Genomic DNA, 21,192 nt, shown 5'->3' with positions numbered 1-21,192 from the left:
AATGTTGAAAATAAAGTCATAAACAGAGTGCCAGTCCAGGAGATACACAAGGAGGCAGGACAACATTTAACATGCTTATTAATGATAGTGAGCATGTGTTTGCAACAGGTTAACAGGATGAGCTGTTAGTGAAGTGTATTACCACGTGATTCCTCTCTGCTTTGTCACATTTGGTTTTGCTTGTAATCACTGGACTGGAAATATTTGTGTTGTGGTTATTCTGGTTAAAATGCGAAGAGTTGTTGAACAAGTATGCTCACTCTGAGCTTTCAGTTGCTTAGAAAAGTGGGAACAACATTTTGACAAAAGCTTTATCCAATCACTAGAATTCACTAAAAACATAAGCATATGTGCTGGTAGGAAACCACTGGAAGTACCAATATTTCACAAAGTAATCAATGAACTTCTTCAACAGACACATTGTAAATAAATCTGAAAATGTTCATTTTCATCTTCTCTATGCAGCAATAGGGAACTTTCAGAGAAACTGAAAAGAGGGGGACACATGCCGGACAAAAAGAGAGTGTTTGTGTTGCCTATGAGATGATTGTTTGTCATGGTATCCAAAATGAACACATGAACCATTTCTGGAAACAAAACATTTACTCACCAACACAGACCCGTCCATCCAGGCCCACTGCCATCCCAGCCATACACTCACAGCGGAAGGATCCCTCTGTGTTGACGCAGTGGCCATTCATACACATGCCTGGAGTCTCACACTCATCGATGTCTAGAAACATAAACAGCAAAATTATTTCTTCACAAACTTTTTTTCCACAAAATGAATGGTAAGAGGCTCCAGCAGGAAATAAACCAATTTCCTGCTTAAGCAGTAGTTATTAAAGTCCTAAGGTGCTTGATTCATTACAACAAATGCAGCCAAAACTGCTGCACAGTCTCAGTTTTATGACCTCAACTAAGAAAACATTCTTTTCCTTCCCCTTGATCCCATCAGCATATTACAATAATTATCATAATGAGTGTAAACAATGATATGGCATGCACGTGTGTGTGTTTATGTCTATGTGTGTGTGAGTGTGAGTGTGAGTGTGAGTGTGTGTGTGTGTGTGTGTGTGTGTGTGTGTGTGTGTGTGTGTGTGTGTATGTGTGTGTGTGCTCTGTCTGGGTGTGTTGGGGAACAGACAGACTGTAGATAGAAATGATGAGGCCCCAGGGCCCCTTCAGACTACACATTTCATTAATGACTGCATACATCAGCACACTTCACCCACACCCTACTCTCCTATTTATTTATTCTGCTATGACTTAACCAGGTCAGTGTCTCTGAGATCAAACGTCTGTATCTAAAGCCACGTGGAGCAAAATGGCTGCAAAACACTGTTCTTTACGGGGCATTTGTTGGATTCATGGTAGCTATTTTAAACATTACATTGTGACTCACAAGTTTGCGTCTCCTAATCAAACCTAAGCTAATTGTGGTTTTGTCGATCTCAGGAGAAGGCCAAATCTCTTTTCTTTTTGCATTGAACAAGTTAGGTAAGGCTGTCTGCTAGAATCTCAAAACAGGTGGGCCCCAACTATCGGCATGTCCACCTGGCTGCCCAGGATGCTGAGGGAGTTTCCCAAGGCTTTTAGGGGGATTTTTGGCATGTTTGCTAAGAACCACTAACATGCCAGAGAGGTAGCCAACTTCCAAGCTAGCTGAAAATGTGGGTCAAAAGATCAATTGACTCAAAGTATATTCTGGTGATGTAGCCATTACATTAAAATGTAGAGATGTGATTGTATAATCTGTGGGCTTTCTGACAAACACACCTACACACATGCGTCCACTGGAGTCAAGCAGGAAACCATTTTTACAGATGCATTTGAAGCTGCCATCGTCATTGATACATAGTCCATTGAGGCACATGTTCCTGATCAGACACTCGTCCTGGTCTGTGGATCAATAGAAACAAATTCATAGCTTGATATCAGTGCATTTAGGAAATATATACCGTGGTGGTTAAAAGGTACCAACATGGTTTAGTCCGTTAACAACAAATTTCATACACTCCAGAGATACACTACATTTTAGTTGACTTCATTCTGTCTTGACAATCAGATTGTAATAGAACATGTTTGCTTTAATCAAAGTTATACTGTTGCTGTTAAACAATGCATTGGAAAGCAGAGACTTAGGTACATTCAAGGACACACACACAAACACACACATTGGAGAACTGATAGATCACTGCCAAATCATTACACTGGTGAGCTATGTATGCTGTCAGAAAATCAAGTCCAGAGAAAAAACAGTAAGCAAACATAGAGATCAGGACATTTTGGACATCATTTTTGCTTTTGAGCAGCCAACTCTTGAATTTTGTATCTTGGAGCATTCTTGAACAGAACCACAGGCAGAATGTTCAATACACTCTATGCCTAAAATGTAATTCTTTCATGGCAATAATATAATTTGACAAGAGATTTGACTAGTGTTTATAGCTGTTGCTGTGAAAAGCCGGTCATCATAGCAAGATTTCCAAGACGTTTTAGCAAACTAAAATGGATGGAAAGAAATGAATGCCTACAATGTAAAAAGTAAATATTAATCATATGGAGTACTGTGGGAAAAAGGTTGGTAGTAAATATTTTGTAGTTAATGGGCAAAAACACATAAAACCACCAGAATGATCATTTAAAATGCTGTATATTACGGCACATACCTCCAACAGGCTTTGGTATTTAATCACCACCTTCAACAGATCCACGGTCCATTAAAGATAAACATTACACATACTGTGGTTATTACAAAAAACTACCCTTTAAAAATGTCTCAACTCCATAAATGCAGATGTCACAACTTGACAGACCTTGACAGTTTTTGCCATCTGCTGAAATCTCAAATCCAGCGTTGCAGACACAATGGAAGCTGCCCACAGTGTTCACACAGCGGCCGTTGTTGCAGATACGACCGTTGGCCACACACTCATCCATATCTGGCAGAAACGAACAGATAGCACAGTAAACACTTACATCCTCTTAAGTGTGTGTGCACAGTTGTGTGTCCGTGTGTGTGTATGTGTAACCTATGCACTCTGTCCTGGTTGCAGTAGTCTGGAATCCAACAGGACACTGACAGATGTAAGACCCAGGGGTGTTCACACATTCTCCGTGTGCACACGGGCTTCTCTCACATTCATCTTCATCTGGAGAACAAAAATAAAGCTCATAAATCTTCTTCACTTTATGTACTTCCAGTTTAATGCTTGATAAACTTGTTCCTCACTCTGTCAGGAACTCACCAAAGCACTCTCCTCTTCCATTCAACCTAAAGCCCATGTTGCACTCACAGCGATACCCAATGCCCGGCATGGGGATACACCTGCCATTCAGGCAGAGGTTGCGGAAGGCCTGGCACATGTTGGTGATGTTCTGGGTTAGGATAACACCGGGACCTGACAGAAACATTCACACAAATAAAATGCTATAATGAAAACTCCACGGTTTCTTTTATTTTTGCTGTACCTTTTTTGGTCATCTTAATTTGTAAGATATTTGGTCAACAGAAAATGTACATACAGTATGACCAAACAAAGCAGTAAAGAACATCTTGACTGCGTGCAAAAGGACAATGCATTTCATAAGCATGTTGTTTTGCATTGCCAGACCTACAGTATCTACACACTTCATTTGCACTGTACTACGGTCAGGCAGGACCCACTACCATTCTCATTAAGGCAAAAAAGCTCTGAGTTGTTTGAATTTCTCAAGAGAAGGCTAAACTTCCCCAAGCTTCCTTGCAAAATAAGGAGGAAATGTTATTACAGAAGATTTTGCCTAATTAAACTCTTGACATGGTGTGGTGTGCAAAAATGCCAGAATATTTTCTTTCAGATAGGACATTTTCTCCACATTTACTTTTTGATATTTTCACAGCAATACCCAGATGAAACAAGTAGCCTTGTGTCACAATTAGAACCTAATACTGTGATTCCAGACTACTTGGAACTGGAAAAATGTTCGACCTCCTACCAGAAAAAGTCGGAGTTCCTACTTGTAAACTCGGGGCAAATCTATCTACTTCAACTTTATGAAGAAGCAGTTGTCTGACGTCGCACAACAATGGCAGCACCCATTAAAGCGCACACTGTAAATAGTAACCCATCAACTAAAAGGCAACATAAAGTATATTTCCCTGTATTTAATTAAAATAATACATACTATCAAGTAGTAAAACCTGTTCTGCATGTAAATTGATGTCAAAATAATATCACCTAAAGGATTATTAGGAACACCCTACTAATACCTTAATACCTGTTTGACCCACTTTCGCCTTCAGAACTGCCTTAATTCTTTGTGGCATTGATTCAACAAGGTGCTGGAAGCATTCTTTAGAAATGTTGGCCAATATTGAGAGGATAGCATCTTGCAGTTGATGGAGATTTGTGGGATGCACATCCAGGGCACGAAGCTCCCGTTCCACCACATCCCAAAGATGTTGTATTGGGTTGAGATGTGGTGACTGTGGGGGCCATTTTAGTACAGCGAACTCATTGTCATGAAACTAATTTGAAATGATTTGAGCTTTGTGACATGGTGCATTATGCTGCTGGAAGTAGCCATCAGAGGATGGTACATGGTGGTCATAAAGGGATGGACATGGTCAGAAACAATGCTTAGGTCGGCTGTGGCATTTAAACGATGCCCAGTTGGTACTAAGGGGCCTAAAGTGTGCCAAGAAAACATTCCCCACACCATTACACCACCACCACCACCACCAGCCTGTCCAGTGGTAACAAGGCATGACGGAGCACTGTTCTCATTCTGTTTACGCCAAATTCTGACTCTACCATCTGAATGTCTCAACAGAAATCGAGACTCATCAGACCAGGCAACATTTTTCCAGTCTTCAACTGTCCAATTTCGGTGAGCTTGTGCAAATTGTAGCCTCATTTTCCTACTTTTAGTGGAGATGAGTGGTACCCGGTGGGGTCTTCTGCTGGTGTAGTCCACCCGCCTCAAGGTTGTGCGTGTTGTGGCTTCACAAATGCTTTGCTGCATACCTCGGTTGTAACGAATGGTTATTTGAGTCAAAGTTGATCTTCTATCAGCTTGAATCACTCGGCCCATTCTCCTCTGACCTCTAGCATCAACAAGGCATTTTTGCCCACAGGACTGCAGCATCCTGGTGAAATACTCAAACCAGCCTGTCTGGCACCAACAACCATGCCACACTCAAAGTTGCTTAGATCACCTTTCTTTCCCATTCTGACATTCAGTTTGGAGTTCAGGATATTGTCTAGACCTGGACCATACCCGTAAATGCATTGAAGCAGCTGCCATGTGATTGGTTGATTAGATAATTGCATTAATGAGAAATCTTACAGGTGTTCCTAATAATCCTTTAGGTGAGTGTATGTCTTCAATGTTATTAGGTAGCTGGTTACGGTAAACAATCTCTGACTCGTTTTTCCTCCTCGGTTCAGTTTATATGGAGGCTTCACTGCTGAAGCTGGACTTTAATTGTGTGTACTATAAACTTGTCATAGTTTGCCATGGTCAGCCATGTTATTTGTTCATGTTTTGCGTTGTGCACCAGGAACACTAGCAGGTTGGAATTTGGAAATTTTGAATGGGACATTCTGGCCTCCAACTTTGACTGGAACGCAGTTTTGGTCTAGTTTTCCATTGCACATCCACTGAGTCAGACCGAAAATAATTTTATGAGTGAGTTATATGAGTTATAAGATATCATGGCACACGTCAACTTTGAAGACATGCCATGAATGTGAACCAAACAAAAGCAGTATACCTGATGGAGGAGGTTGTAAAGGTAGATGTTCTGGAAATGGAAATTGTCCTGGGATTTGTCCTGGGATTTGCCCTGGGATCTGACCTGGAAATAGTCCTGGAAATTGTCCAGGAATCTGTCCCGGGACCTGGCCAGGAACCTGGATGGGAATTTGACCAGGATACACTCCAGGTACCTGGCCAGGAACTTGCCCAGGAGTTTGACCAGGAGTTTGACCAGGATATGGAACTGGGTAGATGCCAGGTAGGTCGGGACTCCCTGGGACACGGCCAGGTACCAGTCCGCCTCCGTTCCCATCAGGTATCTGGATGCACAGTTTCTGGTACTCTTCTAAAATGAGCAGATGTGAAAAACAAAAGGTTTGGCTCTGTGTTGAGACATGGAGACACATAGATGAGAGCAAGAAATGTAAAGCCATGAGATGGTAAATGACCCCACCTGTCCCACGAATTGGGCACATTTCAGGGGCGGACCCATCAGACCAGCAGCGTCCACTATCACAGCAGCACTGCATTTTGGTCAACAGCTGTGAGTTTTGGTTGGCGCAGCGCCCGTTCAGCAGGCTAGCGTAGCAGTACCCACCACGAGCATCTGTGGGAAACAACACAGCATGAAGTTAAAGTAACCGTGTTGTATGGAATATGGCATGTGTTGTCTGCACGTTGAGCAAATTGGCAGGAGAACAATCAAAAAGCAGTCATCGTAGCTTCAGATTTTCCATCATTTGGATGATGGAATCCACTTTCAATAGTCATCACTTCCTATTTATGAGAACCTTTCCTACATCCTGCAGTTTCTGGCACTGTGCACCAGCATGACTAACATTTAGGTTCCCTATTAACATAAATATATCATGTCTTGTTTCACACCCAGCCCATCCAGCAAATTCACATGGAGAAACTGACAGGCTACACTACTGATTGCTTAGTTAAGTTCAACAAGATGTCAGGCAAGCGTAGAGTTGGTTGCAGGAAAAACAATTGGGCCCTTCATTGGTCGGAGTAGCCATTGCTGAATGGGAAACAGACTCAAATGTTTGGTGAAACAATTTTCTGGAGCAAAAGAGTAAGACATTCCTTCCTCACAAACATCCTCTACTGAGGGGGTAATGTGTGTGTTTGCATGTTTGTGTGTGTGAATGCATGTGTGTATACATGCACGTGTGAGTATGTGCGTGTACATCTAATGGACTATTCTGACCCAAATGTGTGTTTGTGTGTGTATGTGTGTGTGTACACAAACGCACACACACACACACACACACACACTTCTTCCAACTGTTATGTCAAAAAACAAAGTCGCCTGAGCACGAGAGGAGTTCACTTTACTTCTTTCATCCCGCCCCCTCCTCAGTTTAAAGAGAATATAGTTAATTGTTGTGACCTAAATTCTACCAGCTGGAACTTTGGACAGATTTCAGTTCTTTCTGTGCTCAGTGCCAGGCATAAATGGAGAAGAACCAAAATGGGCTGGAAAAAGGAAAGAGAAAGAGGCGGCACCTTTTTAGCTTAACTGCTTTGTCTCATATTTCATCTATCCTAATAACAATGAACCAAAGCAAATACAATGCAGGCGATTATCCTTTGGAGAGGTGAGATAGCCAGTGTGACAGACGGCTCACCTATACACCTGGATCCATCCACAGAGGTGTAATATCCCTGGGGACACTTGCACAAGTAGCTGCCAACCGTATTAGAGCATTCACCTACACCGCAGAGACCTGGAATGTTTGAACACTCGTCGAGATCTACAAAGAGGAGAGGAGAGGAGAGGAGAGGAGAGGAGAGGAGAGGAGAGGAGAGGAGAGAGGAGAGAGGGAGGAGGAGGAGAGGGAGAGGAGAGGAGGAGGAGAGGAGAGGAGAGGAGAGGAGAGGAGAGGAGAGAATGACAAAAAACTCAAAACATTTTAGATTGCTTCCTGTTCGCTGAATACTAACTTGAAATGTGAATCTTCAAGAATGACTAGAGCACATGTTGGCAATGGCAATGGAAATAAGGCATTGTCACAGGATATTAAATCCAGGGGCCTCTGTAGCTGCTCTTCTGTTAGCACCATTGCACAAAGTCTGTTAAGAAATACACTGTAGCTTAGACCTGCTTTAAATGTCTTTTACACAGTCCAGAACTTTTCCGGCAATTATTTCTGGGCATAAAAAAGCGCATATTTTATTCTGCAAATGAGTGCCGCAAAAGCCTGCCCAGTCTGTTTCACTACAGCTAAACTTTGGTCTGGAAATTGTCATATTCATGTCTTAATGAGCCAATATTTTTCACAGGCTAACTGTGGGTCTTTATGTGTGGAAGAACAAAAATGATGCATAGAGAAGGATTTCATTTAAGATCTTTCTAGAGCCAGAAACAAAAAATTATAAAGTAAGAAAAGATTGTGATAATAATAATAATTCTGTAAGCCAGTCTGAAGTTGATAATTAGGATCCCCAGCTGAGATAAAAAAAAGATCTTTTTAGAACACTTGGACATCATTTTACCTGACTGTCTCTTGATTCATATCGTGCAATGACACACCTAGCTGAGAAGCTGTTTTAAAGTGAAACTACAAGTTAACATTTAGTTCTAATGCCAAATGGCATGGGGAAGTCATGTGTCAGCGAAGTAACTCAGTAATGTGTATTATACAGCAATATTTACTAACCATTAGCCACCATAAACTACTGGTCATTCCAGACCAAGTAAAGTTGGAGCAACAAAAAAAGAGTCTATTGAATTTAGCAGTGGTACGTTTTATGTCTCATGAATTCAACTTTCATTTGTAAGAGGAAAAAAGTTTTATTTCTTATTTCAAAAGTCTCTCTCTTTAACACATGTATGGGCGGGGACTCTTTCAAGCTTCACAAATAAATGTTAAACAGGATTACTGAGAGAAAGCTGAGTGCTGCTTTGGTTTAATTAAACGTATTTCAAGGGAAGGGCAAAGTAGCTTATGTGTGGTCTTTCCCCACAAAGTAATAATCAGAATACCACGACTGAAGTGAAGTTAACCACAACTAGACGGATGTGGCTTTTAACTCTACTTTCACATTGTTAATTAGAAACTTTTAAAATAATTTATTTTAGCCTACTCTGTAATTCCAGCTAACACTGAAAGTCAGACGTTTCACAGTTTTAATTTGATGGCTGCTAGCTTGATTCTTACCTTCACATTTCTGTGAGACCTCATTGAACTTGTGCCCAGCGGGGCATTTACATTCAAAGGATCCGACTGTGTTGATACAGTTTCCTCCTTGACAGATGCCAGGGATGGCCTGGCACTCATCTACATCTGTACATACAAAGCACACAATTATTACACACCCAAACAGGAACACGAACACGAACACACACACACACACATTGAAACCAAGTCGACCAAGGAAGAGACAGAAATATAGAAAGGACATGTGTACAGTCAAAGAGATTGTTACAGTTGTGATCACATACAATGATGTATACTAATGTATATGACGATTTGGAGGGAAACCATGCTTTCATTAGAGAGTTGATCCATCAATCCATCCAACAACCTTTGGGAAAAACCTGAAATCTGTGACTTAGTGAGGTACTGTACACTGATGATTAAATGAAATTTATTTAATGAATTTGACAGATTCAAATGTAGGTCTCAGACTGAAAACCTCCAGGAGGCTGTGACCTGATGCAGTCTCAGAACACTCCGTGTTCCTCTGTGTCCTGGCTCAGGTCCGCCTCCCCTGCAGAGGTTCTGATGTTGTTGGGTCTGGAGCAGACAGGCAAAGGGCCGTCTTACCAGAAATGAGCTCTCCCACGTGGCACCGCCACTGACCCGTGTTACTGACTCTGACAGTCCCGCCACAGCGTGTGTCTGCGGGCATTCCATACACATGTGGGAGGCACTGCCACCCAACCCAATTTAACCCAATTAGAACTAATCCTCTGGAGAGGGGATGATAGGTAGAGATGAGGGGACGACAGAGGGAGAGGGGCAAAGGCAGACAAGGAGGGAGAAGGAGTTAAAACGGGAAGATAGAAGCAGCACTACTCAAAGAAGGAGAGGGAAGGGAGGGTGACAGAGAGAGAGAGGAAAAAAAAAAGACAAAAACAGAAAAAGAGACAGAGACGCTGAGGAACAGACTTTACCTTGGCACGCCCCGGTGCGATGGTTTGGTATGAACCCTCTTCGGCAGGGGTGAGGCTGGGCTGGGCACATCTCACAGGGGTGACCCCACGCCCGTCCGACTGTGGCACAGCACAAAGTCTTTGTGCACACAATGCCTGTGAGCTGGCCTTGACACATCTGGTTATGCACCGAGGCGAAGCACGGTCCAGTGCGGTAGTCTGCAGAGGCAAAGCAGGAGTTCGTATTTTGTGGAAACTTACTGTAACTTTGTTTCTTTATTTCCAGAACAAACGCAATGCAAAACAGCAAAGTTTGGGTGCGAGTCAAACAAAAACACCTCTACTGGTTGAAGTCTGTTAGATTAAAAAAAGAAATGCTAACGTTTGTGAAACATTTCAACTCAAACTGTGATAGAAAAAGCTAAAGCCAATGCTGAAAAAACTAAAAACTGAACTTGATGCCTGAACAGAATAATTACAATAATTAATAACACAACAAAAACTCTCAAATAAATGCAATTTTGTATGACATCTACAACTCACTTACATTACAGTATATGTGATAAAAGCGCTGCAGAGCGAAACAGTAACACACTCCATAAAGAATGCATTGTCTGTTCCTGGCATTATAATCAGTCTAGCGCTCAGGTGCATTGTATGTGCATGTGTGTGTGTGTGTGTGTGTGTGTGTGTGTGTGTGTGCGTGTGCGTGCGCGTGCGTGCGTGCGTGCGTGTGTGATAGAGAAAAGCAGAGATAGGTAAAGGGTCTGGAAAACCTTTTAAAGTTGTGTGGGAGAGTAATAGACACAAGCTAGAATAAGCAAAGACATAGAGACAATGAAAAATCAGCCTGGTGCACATGTGATATGATCATCAGTTCTTTAGTTACCTGTATTGTGTTTTAAAGGCAATGTGACACATTCACCATGTAGTGTGCTGCTTTTTATCATTTTTCTAGTTATACACCATCTAGGGAATAGGTCATCATCCCAAGGCTTGCAGAGGCTGACTGACTGGGCGTGCCTGTGGAACACAGTAGGTGATTTCCACACTAGCTACAGCAGCCTAGAATTAAAACTAAATAACTTATAATAAATATGAGCTCAAGAGTGTGAAGAAAGTCCCTCCGTCGAGATTATTCACCTCTCCTCCCCTTCAAACTGGTCCCTTGATCCCACTGCTTGCATTTATTTATCCCCTCACTTCATCCTCTCTCCAAACACCACTCCTTAGTTGCAAACTCCCCACAGATTCATTGAAATCACGAATCATATCAGGTGAAGGATTGGAAGATGGCGAAACAGAGATAGCAACAGAGAGAAAGAGAAAGGGAAAAACTTCCAAAAGAATCTGGCCGAGATCCAAAAGCAAAAATCATTTCCACATTTCACGGCAGACAACAGACAGGGAGAGGAAAGAGGGAGACCAGTTCCAACAGCGCAGTCGTTTAAAACAAACGAGACATTGTGCGTTTCCCGTGTGGACCGGGGCCCAGCCCAGACCCGTCACGTGCACCACAGCCTCCACGGTCTCTCCGCCTCTGGCACCAGCGCTGTGTGAAACAGAACTGGGTCATCGCTCCTTTACTTTCTCACTCCCTCCTGCTCAGGCTCTACTGGAGACCAAATGCTTTTGATTCTTAGTTTACTTCTCTGTCCGCACAGTGGTGGAAAGTAACTAAGTACATTTACTCAAGTAGAGTTTTGAGTAATGTGCACTTTACTTAAGTAATCTCCATTTTGGCCAACCTCTACCCCACGACATTTCAGAGGGAACTATTGTACTTCTTAAAAAAATGGGGGCGGCTGTGGCTCAGGAGGTAGAGCGGACGTCTACCAATCAGAAGGTCGGTAGTACGAAGTGTCCTTGGGTAAGATACTGAACCCCAAATTGCTCCTGATGCTGCGCCATTGGTGGGTGAATACTGCCTGTAGTATAAAGCGCTTTGAGTGGTCGCTAGGAATAGAAAAGGGCTTTATAAATGCGGTCCATTTACCATTTAATCCACTACATTGATTTTAGAGTTGCCAGAAAGTTAGTACTTGCTATTTTGAAGATTAAGTTGCATGCTAAACACAAGCTAAACATATGATGCATAGTAACATAACTACCTGAAATATATAGTACTAGTACAACAAGTTTGGCATAGCACTGGCTGGACCAGCTACAACATTTAGGATATAGTTCAACATTTTGTGAAATACGCTTCTTCACCTTCTTACCAAGAGTTAGATGAGAAGATTGATACACTCTCATGTCTGTAAAGTAAATAAAGCTACCTCCAGTAGCTGGTTAGGTTACCATACAGTAGCATGAAGGTTGGAAACAGCTAGCCTGGCTCTGTCTAAAGGTCAGTCTGTCTTACATTAGTCTGGATCATCGGAAGTATATTTCCAGGGTAAGTGTCTCTCTGTGTGTGTTGCCATTCCCTTCACTTCGAGAAACAACAACAAACTTTGAGCTAGCAAGCTACACGCTGAAAATGGCAAGTTCAAAGACCGATTGGGGGGGGATTATGGACGAAGTACACACGGCGATACACTGGTAAAAGCAAATGACGTCTAACCATGTATCCAGCTAATTTAAATAGCTCACGTTACTGTATTGTTTTACAGTTAACTTCATTTAATATTGTATGGGGCGTTTTCTTTTGCGGGGTGCAAATGTTCCACCAAAACAAGTTCCTTCCTGAGACTATTTTGCAGAGGCACAGCCGCTGCGTCTGGAGCTTAGCACCGCCCAATACAACTGAGATTTGTTTAAAGAAATACAAACAACCCAGAGTGTTTTTTCCTCATATCCCAGAATGTATGTCTGGTGTAGCCAGACCTTACTCTTCAGCGCTGTGGAGATAGGTCCAGCAATGTGAGACTAGTCTTACATAGTCGTGCACATAACCGCCTGTAAATTAGTGAACTTTAGTGGCCCAGGTAGGCAATTTAGTTACTTTCAGATACTAGCCAGGCTAGTTGTTGCTAAACTAAGCTTCATATTTAACAGACAGTTAATCAGTATGGTATCATTCGTATTATCTCTAGGCAATAAAGCTAATGATTGCACTTTCCTAAAATGTGAAACTATTCCTTTAAAAGTCTATTTATCAGTAATTTATAACAAACAACAAAAGGGCCATTCTGCAAAATAAGTAATTTCACTAGTGAAACTTAATTAAGTCTCCTGTACTTTTACCAATAATGGAATATTTAACATTTTTGTATTTTCTACTTTTACGTCAGTAAGGGATCTGAATACTTCTTCCACCACTGCTTTCAATGACATTTGCTTTGAAACAACAAAACCAACCGGTTGCCAGGTATCTACTTGAAGCCTACATTATGTGCCTTACCTGCAACAACAAAGGTATACGTGTATATAGGAAAAAAGCAATTACAGGAACTATGGAAAGATACATGGCGCCCTTATAAGCTGAGTACAGCAGACTGTGTAAAGAACTTTACACAGTTTCTCTTTACATCTGATTAAGGTTTATGTGTTATTACTGTAGGGCTGCCACACATAATCCATCTGACATAATACCTGCTCATTACAGCTGTTAGCGAAGGACAGCAAACACTAAAAAACACAGAGATCTGAGCATGAAATAAAGCAAATACAAGGGCAGCACTTAAACAGGCAGCTGAGGTAAACAGGGAGAGGCGGACAGCTGTAGGGTGAAAGTGGTGTCATTTCATCCGTCATCTTACTGTCTTTGTGTGAACTGCATACAGCTGGGGGATCCACCCATGTCCTGTACATCTGGGAGCAATCGCACATGTTCACACATACAAACACACACACACACACACACACACACACACACACACACACACACACACACACACACACACACACACAGTATCTCAGCCAATGTCCCAACCCCTCATCCACAGTCTAGCCAGAGATGATCTCAAAACAGACAAAACTTACAAAAATGCTGCTCTTATTTTTGCTTTAGTGCTCTACTTTTGGAAACACTCACTTTTTGCATATTATGGTAGCTGCTTCAGTAAACATGCATGTTAATATGGGAGCAGACAGTTTGTTGTGACTCTCATTAGTAGGTGATATTTTGTCAGCGCAGAGGTTCAGTAACTTTTTGAACACAATGGAAATGTTGGCTTCCTCATTGACCGGTAATTTTGCCCAACAACAGCCTCGGTGTGAACAGGAGGGAAGTCTGCTGGAAAGTGGGTCAAAAGAGTTTCCTAGATTAACTCCAAAGTGTTTGTACACATTCACGCACAGGAAAATCTCTCCACAGTTTCCATATGCACCTTCCCCAATCTACACCTCGCAGATGGTGTTCACAGCATCCTTACATGCCTTAAGATATGCGTAATTTGTTCACATGCATCCGTGTATGCATGTGTTTGTGTGTGTTTCCATGCATGTGTTATGGGGTCTTATATCTGGGTGGGACCTTCCCTATTGGCCCGTCAGCAGATTTCTCCATCCTCCCAGGACTAACAAGTTGGGCATGCACTCAAACACACACACAGACCCACACACTGTGTTATCTAACTACTGAGGTTTGCATTGGGCTAGAACAGAGCCTGATAGGGAAAAGTCAGTGAGGCATTAAGAGACAAGAGAGCCCCTCAGCTGACTGACCAACTTCCCTGTTGGGCTATGGCTGCTGACTTATCGACTGTGTAACTCACGTGTTGCCACGTTTCAGGCCAGTATTTCACCACCTTCCCAAGTGAACTCAATGGCGTCACACCGAAAGCTCGACTTTATTGCTAAATGACTGCAGCAGGAGCAAAGAACCCTGCGTGCAATCAGCAGCAGTTTGGCTGGATCTCACCAATCCCACATTCTGACCTAAATCGCATTTGTAACCAACAAAGAACATGTTGATGTACGAGGCTGCATTACCACTGCAATCAGCTGTGCCTGGTGGTGGGAAAACTGGTCAGCAGATCACCAGTCACCAGCACAAAGTCACACAGCTTTGCATTAGTAATGTGTTTATGTTGAGCCCTGATTGCACCAGGATCTACTAATCAACAACTAATCAATTATACATGTAAAAGTATAATGACACCATGCACTGGCCAGTTAAGGCATACCTAAATACTGGATGTGAATGACAGAAGATGGAAGTTAGTCTCCAAGCAGCTGTTCCCAGACACACACACACACACACACACACACACACACAAAAAGTCTGCCTGTTTCTCTCATAGAACAACACAATCACTATAGCAGAAAGGAAATGACCAATCATAAAGCAGCAGACAGTGAGTGGCCAGTTGCATGTTTGTCACCTTACATGGCAAATTATGGCAAGTTAAAAAAAAAAACACAAGGCACAACTGCAGAGCATTTCAGAGATTCCTTGTGTTCCCTGAAAAATATAAACAGAAGATGCTGTGCGCCTAATTTGAATTCCTCAAACATCTCACAAACCCTTTGGCCAAGCTTCCACAGGAAAGAGTGGAAACAAAAGTAGAAGTGTGCTTCAGCAGATAAGACCTGGTGCTACCAGGCAACCAGATAGGGTCCCATTACTTGAAGAAAACACTGAAGTAAACTAAAGGGCCGATCCTCATCCAGACCTGACAGGCAGGCCTCTGAAGCATGGCCTTGTTAAAAGGGACGTTACTAATTAGGAGCACTGCTGCCAATCCAAATATTAGCTTTACAAGGTCAGCCCTTGGACCTCTACAGGTCATAACCATCACAGACCCCCAGCACATACACAAAACACATACACACACGCACACGTTTCACTCCCAAACACACGCTTGTATACTTTGGAGTCTTGGCTCACATGTGCCAGAGAGCAACCACAGGAGGTTGGGAGGTCTTCAGTTAACAAACAGCGCACATGTAGAAAGACATTACATTCCCCAGAGCGCCGTTTCAGAGCAGATGTGGAAAATAATGGACATTTCTGAGCTCAAGCTTGACATGCAAATGTTCCACAACAAACCACATTCCTGGAGCCGGTGGCATGACTAAGCAGGAATTGTCTTCAATCACCAAAAAACAACCGCCATTCAGCATTGAGTCACATTTTCACAAAAGCAGCCCATGTGGCTCTGAAAACCACTTCAGCAGTAGTGAGTAGTGAAAGTAGAGCATAGTGACAGTGTGAAGTAAGATGAGCAAGAGAAATGCTGAGTACTGCGATTGTGCCGCTCATTACCTCTCTCACACTGAGCCCCGGTGAAGCCGTAGGTACACACACATCTGTTGGGAGCCACACACCTTCCTCCATTGAGACAGCCATTTTCACAAACCGCTGGAGACGAAAAGAGAGAAAAACAAACAATGACACAACACTGACATGAGGACACGACAAAAATTAAATTTATTTCTGGTTTATACAATTTGGGTCTCATGTTTGTAATTTCTATTGGTTACGGTAACATTGCAGTCCCTAAATTAATTACAGAGACCAGTGAACATGATAACATCACTAAAAAGAAGTCAGACAACAAACAGAGCAGCTTTTGATCAGACCAGCTACCGACACATTAGCTACAGGCACATTATCTAAAGGAGGTAAAACCTGAAATGCTGCAAATGATCCTTCATTACACAGGAAAACAACTATAGTAAGTATGCAAGTTGAATCAGGAAGTTGATCTGTACACTGTTATAGATGTTTAAGAGTTTGATTAATAATTTTCCAGTTTGCCTTTGTTTTCCCTTCCAAACAAGTCGTCTCATCAGACTGCATGTTTTTCGCCTCAACACACTTCATTTCAGAAATGTGGCCATGAGCATGTCTCAGCAAGTAACTTGGTAAATACAGAATTGTTATTACAAATAGAAAGGATTGCCAAAACTACAACAATCTAGCAGCTCTGAGGGGCTGTACTTGGGCACAGCAGCTTTGAGCTAAATCCTAATGTTGGCATTTAGCATACATGCCCACAATGACAATGCTAACATGCTGATGTCTAGCATGCCTAATGTTTAACATGCTCACATCTTAGTTTAGCATATTAGTATGCTAACATTTGCTAATTATCAATAAACACAAGGAAAAACATTAGGAAATGGAGGTTGTATATCTTCGTCTTAAATCTTAAATCATGTAAAAGTGTGTCACAGCGGCCTTTTGGATTTTTCAGGACGATACTTACGTTGACCACAGTGGTTTCCCACGTAGCCTTTCTGACACTGGCAGTTGTCCTCAGCACATGTTCCCCCGTTCATACATCGAATATTACAGTGCTGGACTGTGGGCACAACAACACAAACAGACACACACAGAGCAATGTTGGGAGTTAAATTCAGAGTCAACAAACATATGTTGCATATTACATTTACAATATCAACAGAATGCACTCTGAACTTCGAAAGTCATGTTCAGATATAATTTCCTACAAATTTGTGGTGTGCAAACAGATGAGCGCATTGGGTTGAAGCGCTGTGAGCTGCAAGAACAGCAACATGGAGGAGATGTTGACTGTGGACGTCTTCCAAAGCACGCACGCACACACACACACACACACACACACACACACACACACACACACACACACACACACACACACACACACACACACACACACACACACACACACACACACACACACACAAACCCACGAGATTGACCGCTGTTTGCAAGAACGTGATTGCAACATATATCAATTGCTTGAAGGATGTTTTTAGGAGGTTCGTTGGCTTAGTATCTCATATTTTTGTGCCATGCTAGTTCATGCTCATAACTCATGAGGAGGGGAAGAAAACATCTAATAAAAAAGATGCAAATGGCCTAGTGTGGTCTGAACTCAAAAATAATCTGAGCAAATTATAATCTCTTTTACTTTTATCCTATCGTGAAAAAGATATGACAAGACTGTATGTTTTCTAAAATCATTCATCTGTCACTGCTTGTCATTATTGTTACTGCATGGTGATATGTTTTTTCTTCAGATTACAGCTCGTTCAAAGGAGTTCGCTGCCTGGAAAAGGGGAGGTGCTGTTTAACGACCTGACTTGGATCCACAGGATGGGGCGGTCTGGCCGTTGGGGCAGGTGCACATGTTGGGTCTGGAGCAAAAACCATCTCCACATGAACTCCGGCAGATCGCTGCAAAGAGGAACATGACACTCAGTCAAACAACATCAAAAACGTTGTTTGTCAGGTGCAATATAAAATAACAACAATTTCAATAACTAAATGGTGTCAGGATTTGTCTTGATTGTGCTTGAGAGGAAATTCATGATATAAATCTGTTGCTTGTCAGCCTCACTGCAGGTTTTGAATTTCATTTGGGGAAACTTAGGCCATGATCTAAACCTCATACTGATCTCTTATCTAGAATATTTCAAAACCCAAACAGACCACAGTCCAAATATGGCCAAACCTTCCTTTTAACCCTCATCATGATTTAGTTATAGAAGCCCACTTGGCAACAGCGTCAAGCTATTTTCTTCTTTAAATGTGTACTAGTGTGTGTTTTTTTAGTTGGAACTGGCTGTTTTTCGCTCAGTTGTTCTCTCTCCCACAGACTGTTTTTGGCATGGTCCTTTGCCCCTAGCTCCCATCAGGTAGAGTCCAGCCACTGACCCCTACTCCCTGAACCCCACTGCTAAACAATGTCATTAGAGCCGCGACAGGCATCCGGCCAGCCGAGCAGCCGGACTGCAAAAACACAACTGTACTGCCTCTCAGACCATCCTGTCTACTGAGAAAGAGAGAAAGAGAAAGAGAAAGAGAGAGAGGGAGAGAGAAAGAGAGAGAGAGAGAGAGAGAGAAAGAGAGAGCAAGAGAGAGGAAACAAGAAAAAGAAACCACTTCTAATTCTACTACATTACCAGAAGAAATGGAACAAAACTATAATGACCAATTCCCACTTGTTTTATGTCAGCTTATTGCCATCATTAGCCACACCAACACATTGTAATAACAGGTGAGTCAGATAACATTGGATAAATCAAAAAATAATTGCCATCTAGAAAGTGCATGCACTTGTTTTTATTATTTTGCATCAGATAACGTTTTTAGAGTATTTCAATATTCTAATAATTATTGAAACTGTAATGTGGTTTTGAACAAGTGGACAATAATCGGTAGCTTATTTTTAAACCTGTCAAACATCCTGTTCAAACTTTGAACAAAACTTCTGAAAGTGTTTGTTTTATGACAGACTCACCATACACCCGTAATAAAGTTATATACTCACAATAATATTGCATTTTATTCCTGCTATATTAATTAGATACTGTTCAAGAATGAGGATAAATCAAATTATTATGTGCTGCAAATTAATGAATATTCAAGTCTGGTCTGAAGGAGTCATCCTGTTAGAGTTTTTTTTTCCAACAAAGTAGCAATTTTCAGTTTATGTAAAATGCAGTGGCTTTGCATCCCAGGTGTATAATACTCTGTGACTGGATGGCTCCAGTAAGTAACAGCAGGGTGCAGGACTCTGAAAACTCAAAGTTCTACCTGACCTGAATTTACAACGGTAGAGGAATGGAGGTGATACTCACGAACAATGCACTGGTTTCCTCCAGTCAGAGTCTTCCAGCCTGGGCAGCAGTAGGCGTTGTTCCTTGAGCCACACACATTCGGTCTGTGGAAGAAGCAGCATCAGAGGGTCAATATTCCATGTCTCACAGTTCCCTCTCATTTTAGGTCCATTAAATTCATATAGACCAGTACTAATGGAAACTCAATGATTACTGATCCACATACTATAAGTTTCTTGACCCCCTACTGCAAAACACCTCATCAGACGCATTAGGATTAATAGCACATTGCTCAAAGATGCTTCAACAGGATCAAAATCCAGTCATCACAAGGTCACTTCCATGTCACTTAAAATTCCAGTGATGTTTGTAGAAATAGCAAACACACAGCCCCTCCCAAAATACTAAAATAAAATGTCCACTGCATGTCTACTACATGTCTATCTTATATGTATCCACTACATCTTTTGCAATAACACTACAGGGGTGGCTGTGGCTAAGTGGTAGAGAGGTCGCCTGCTAATTGGAAGGTTGGTGGTTCGATCCCTGGCCCTGCAGTTCCATGCCGAACTGTAACCCCGAGTTACCTGTGATGCTGCGCCATCCGAGTGTAAATGTGTGTGAACGTTTACCTGATGAGCACATGGCATTTATTAATTTAACTTATTTTTTAAAGTAAGTGCTGTAGTTTAACTAGCAGGAGACAAGTTATAATTGATGTAAGTTTGGAGACATTACCTTATTTAATCATTAAATTAATAAATATTTTTGTTGCATCTCTTTTCGGTGTTGTAATTTGTAGACGGCCCTAAGCACTCTTACTGCCCGGTAGTAACAGCAGCAGCAGAGACGAGAAGCCAGCAGGCAAGTGTTATTTACATACACTTCTGGTGTACTTACAAACTTTACAATCCATCATTTTATGAGTACATAACCTATTTGTACTACTTTAGACGTTTGGTATCATTTCGGGCATTATTAGTGGGGTAATGTTAAGAGACACTTCGGATCCATTAGCCCCTGCGCTAAGCTATTCAGCTGATAACGCTACGCTACGCTAACTCGTCCAATGTTTGACCCAGGTGAAAAAAGCTTCTGGGGGCATGTTTGGCTCGAGGTCATGGTGCAAAGGACCCTAGGGTGAAATTACTCCGAACCATCACTTTAAGACTAGAAAAGCGCTATATAAAAACAGTCCATTTACAGTAAACATTTTTTTGCTTGTGACCCTACTTTTTAGTCCTAAATGCAACTAGGACTACAGCTGAAAATTTGCCGACTGGCTAACACTGGCGCATTTACAGAAATGTTGATTAATGTGCATTGTCCTAATCAAAATAAATTAATCTTAAATAGGAAAAACTATGAAGGATTTCGCAATTATCTAGTGACCCCTGAGATAACCACTGGACTGTGTTATGGTGTGTGCTACTTGCGATGCTCTTGCTACTGTCAGGCAAGGCCTGTCATGCAGCATTTGGCACTTCCCAATACAAAATATTGTCGGTGAGGAAAATATTATGCTGCACAAGGTGTTTTAGGGAATTTGACGCACCTGTAAAAAAACTTTTAAAAACTTTAAAAAAAACATTCCATCTGACATGGAAGTGAACGCCTGGGCCATCCTGCCACCTACAGGTCTGTGACAGGCCTACATATGTGAATTTGTAACCACCCACTGGGCATAGATTGACCCAGAGGTCAGTGTATATACTGTACAGTGTAACTCCAAACAGATCTGCGTGGTGAATAATGAAGCCTGTTGGATCACTGAAACATTCTTATACTGATAAGTCAGCGTGACACAGTATGCAGCCTGAATGCACTTCCTGCCTCTGAACCCAGATGTTCTGATAAATTAACTTAAAGCATGTCAAATAAAACTGCCTGTGGAGAATGTT

At 41.9% G+C, this 21,192-nt stretch overlaps 1 protein-coding gene across 2 annotated transcripts in view; it reads right to left on the bottom strand.

The window, feature by feature from the left end:
* The window catches only part of fbn1 (fibrillin 1), a 61,259-nt gene that overhangs the window by 38,566 nt on the left and 1,501 nt on the right, over positions 1-21,192 (bottom strand). Inside the window, exons 4-17 of one of the 2 annotated variants that reach the window (XM_039794856.1) lie at positions 19,313-19,395; positions 17,808-17,906; positions 16,954-17,049; positions 16,008-16,103; positions 9,875-10,072; positions 8,916-9,041; positions 7,383-7,508; positions 6,200-6,352; positions 5,762-6,091; positions 3,252-3,404; positions 3,036-3,155; positions 2,820-2,945; positions 1,780-1,902; positions 611-733 (exon numbers count right to left, since the gene is read on the bottom strand). In XM_039794856.1, the coding sequence (XP_039650790.1) occupies positions 611-733; positions 1,780-1,902; positions 2,820-2,945; positions 3,036-3,155; positions 3,252-3,404; positions 5,762-6,091; positions 6,200-6,352; positions 7,383-7,508; positions 8,916-9,041; positions 9,875-10,072; positions 16,008-16,103; positions 16,954-17,049; positions 17,808-17,906; positions 19,313-19,395 (1,952 nt within the window). The remainder of the gene's footprint in view (positions 1-610; positions 734-1,779; positions 1,903-2,819; positions 2,946-3,035; positions 3,156-3,251; positions 3,405-5,761; positions 6,092-6,199; positions 6,353-7,382; positions 7,509-8,915; positions 9,042-9,874; positions 10,073-16,007; positions 16,104-16,953; positions 17,050-17,807; positions 17,907-19,312; positions 19,396-21,192) is intronic. The other variant, XM_039794857.1, reaches the window with a different exon arrangement.

The sequence above is a fragment of the Perca fluviatilis genome, chromosome 3 (genome assembly GCF_010015445.1).
Source record: "Perca fluviatilis chromosome 3, GENO_Pfluv_1.0, whole genome shotgun sequence".
Taxonomy (NCBI): domain Eukaryota; kingdom Metazoa; phylum Chordata; class Actinopteri; order Perciformes; family Percidae; genus Perca; species Perca fluviatilis.
This window is presented reverse-complemented; position numbering and strand designations above follow the sequence as displayed.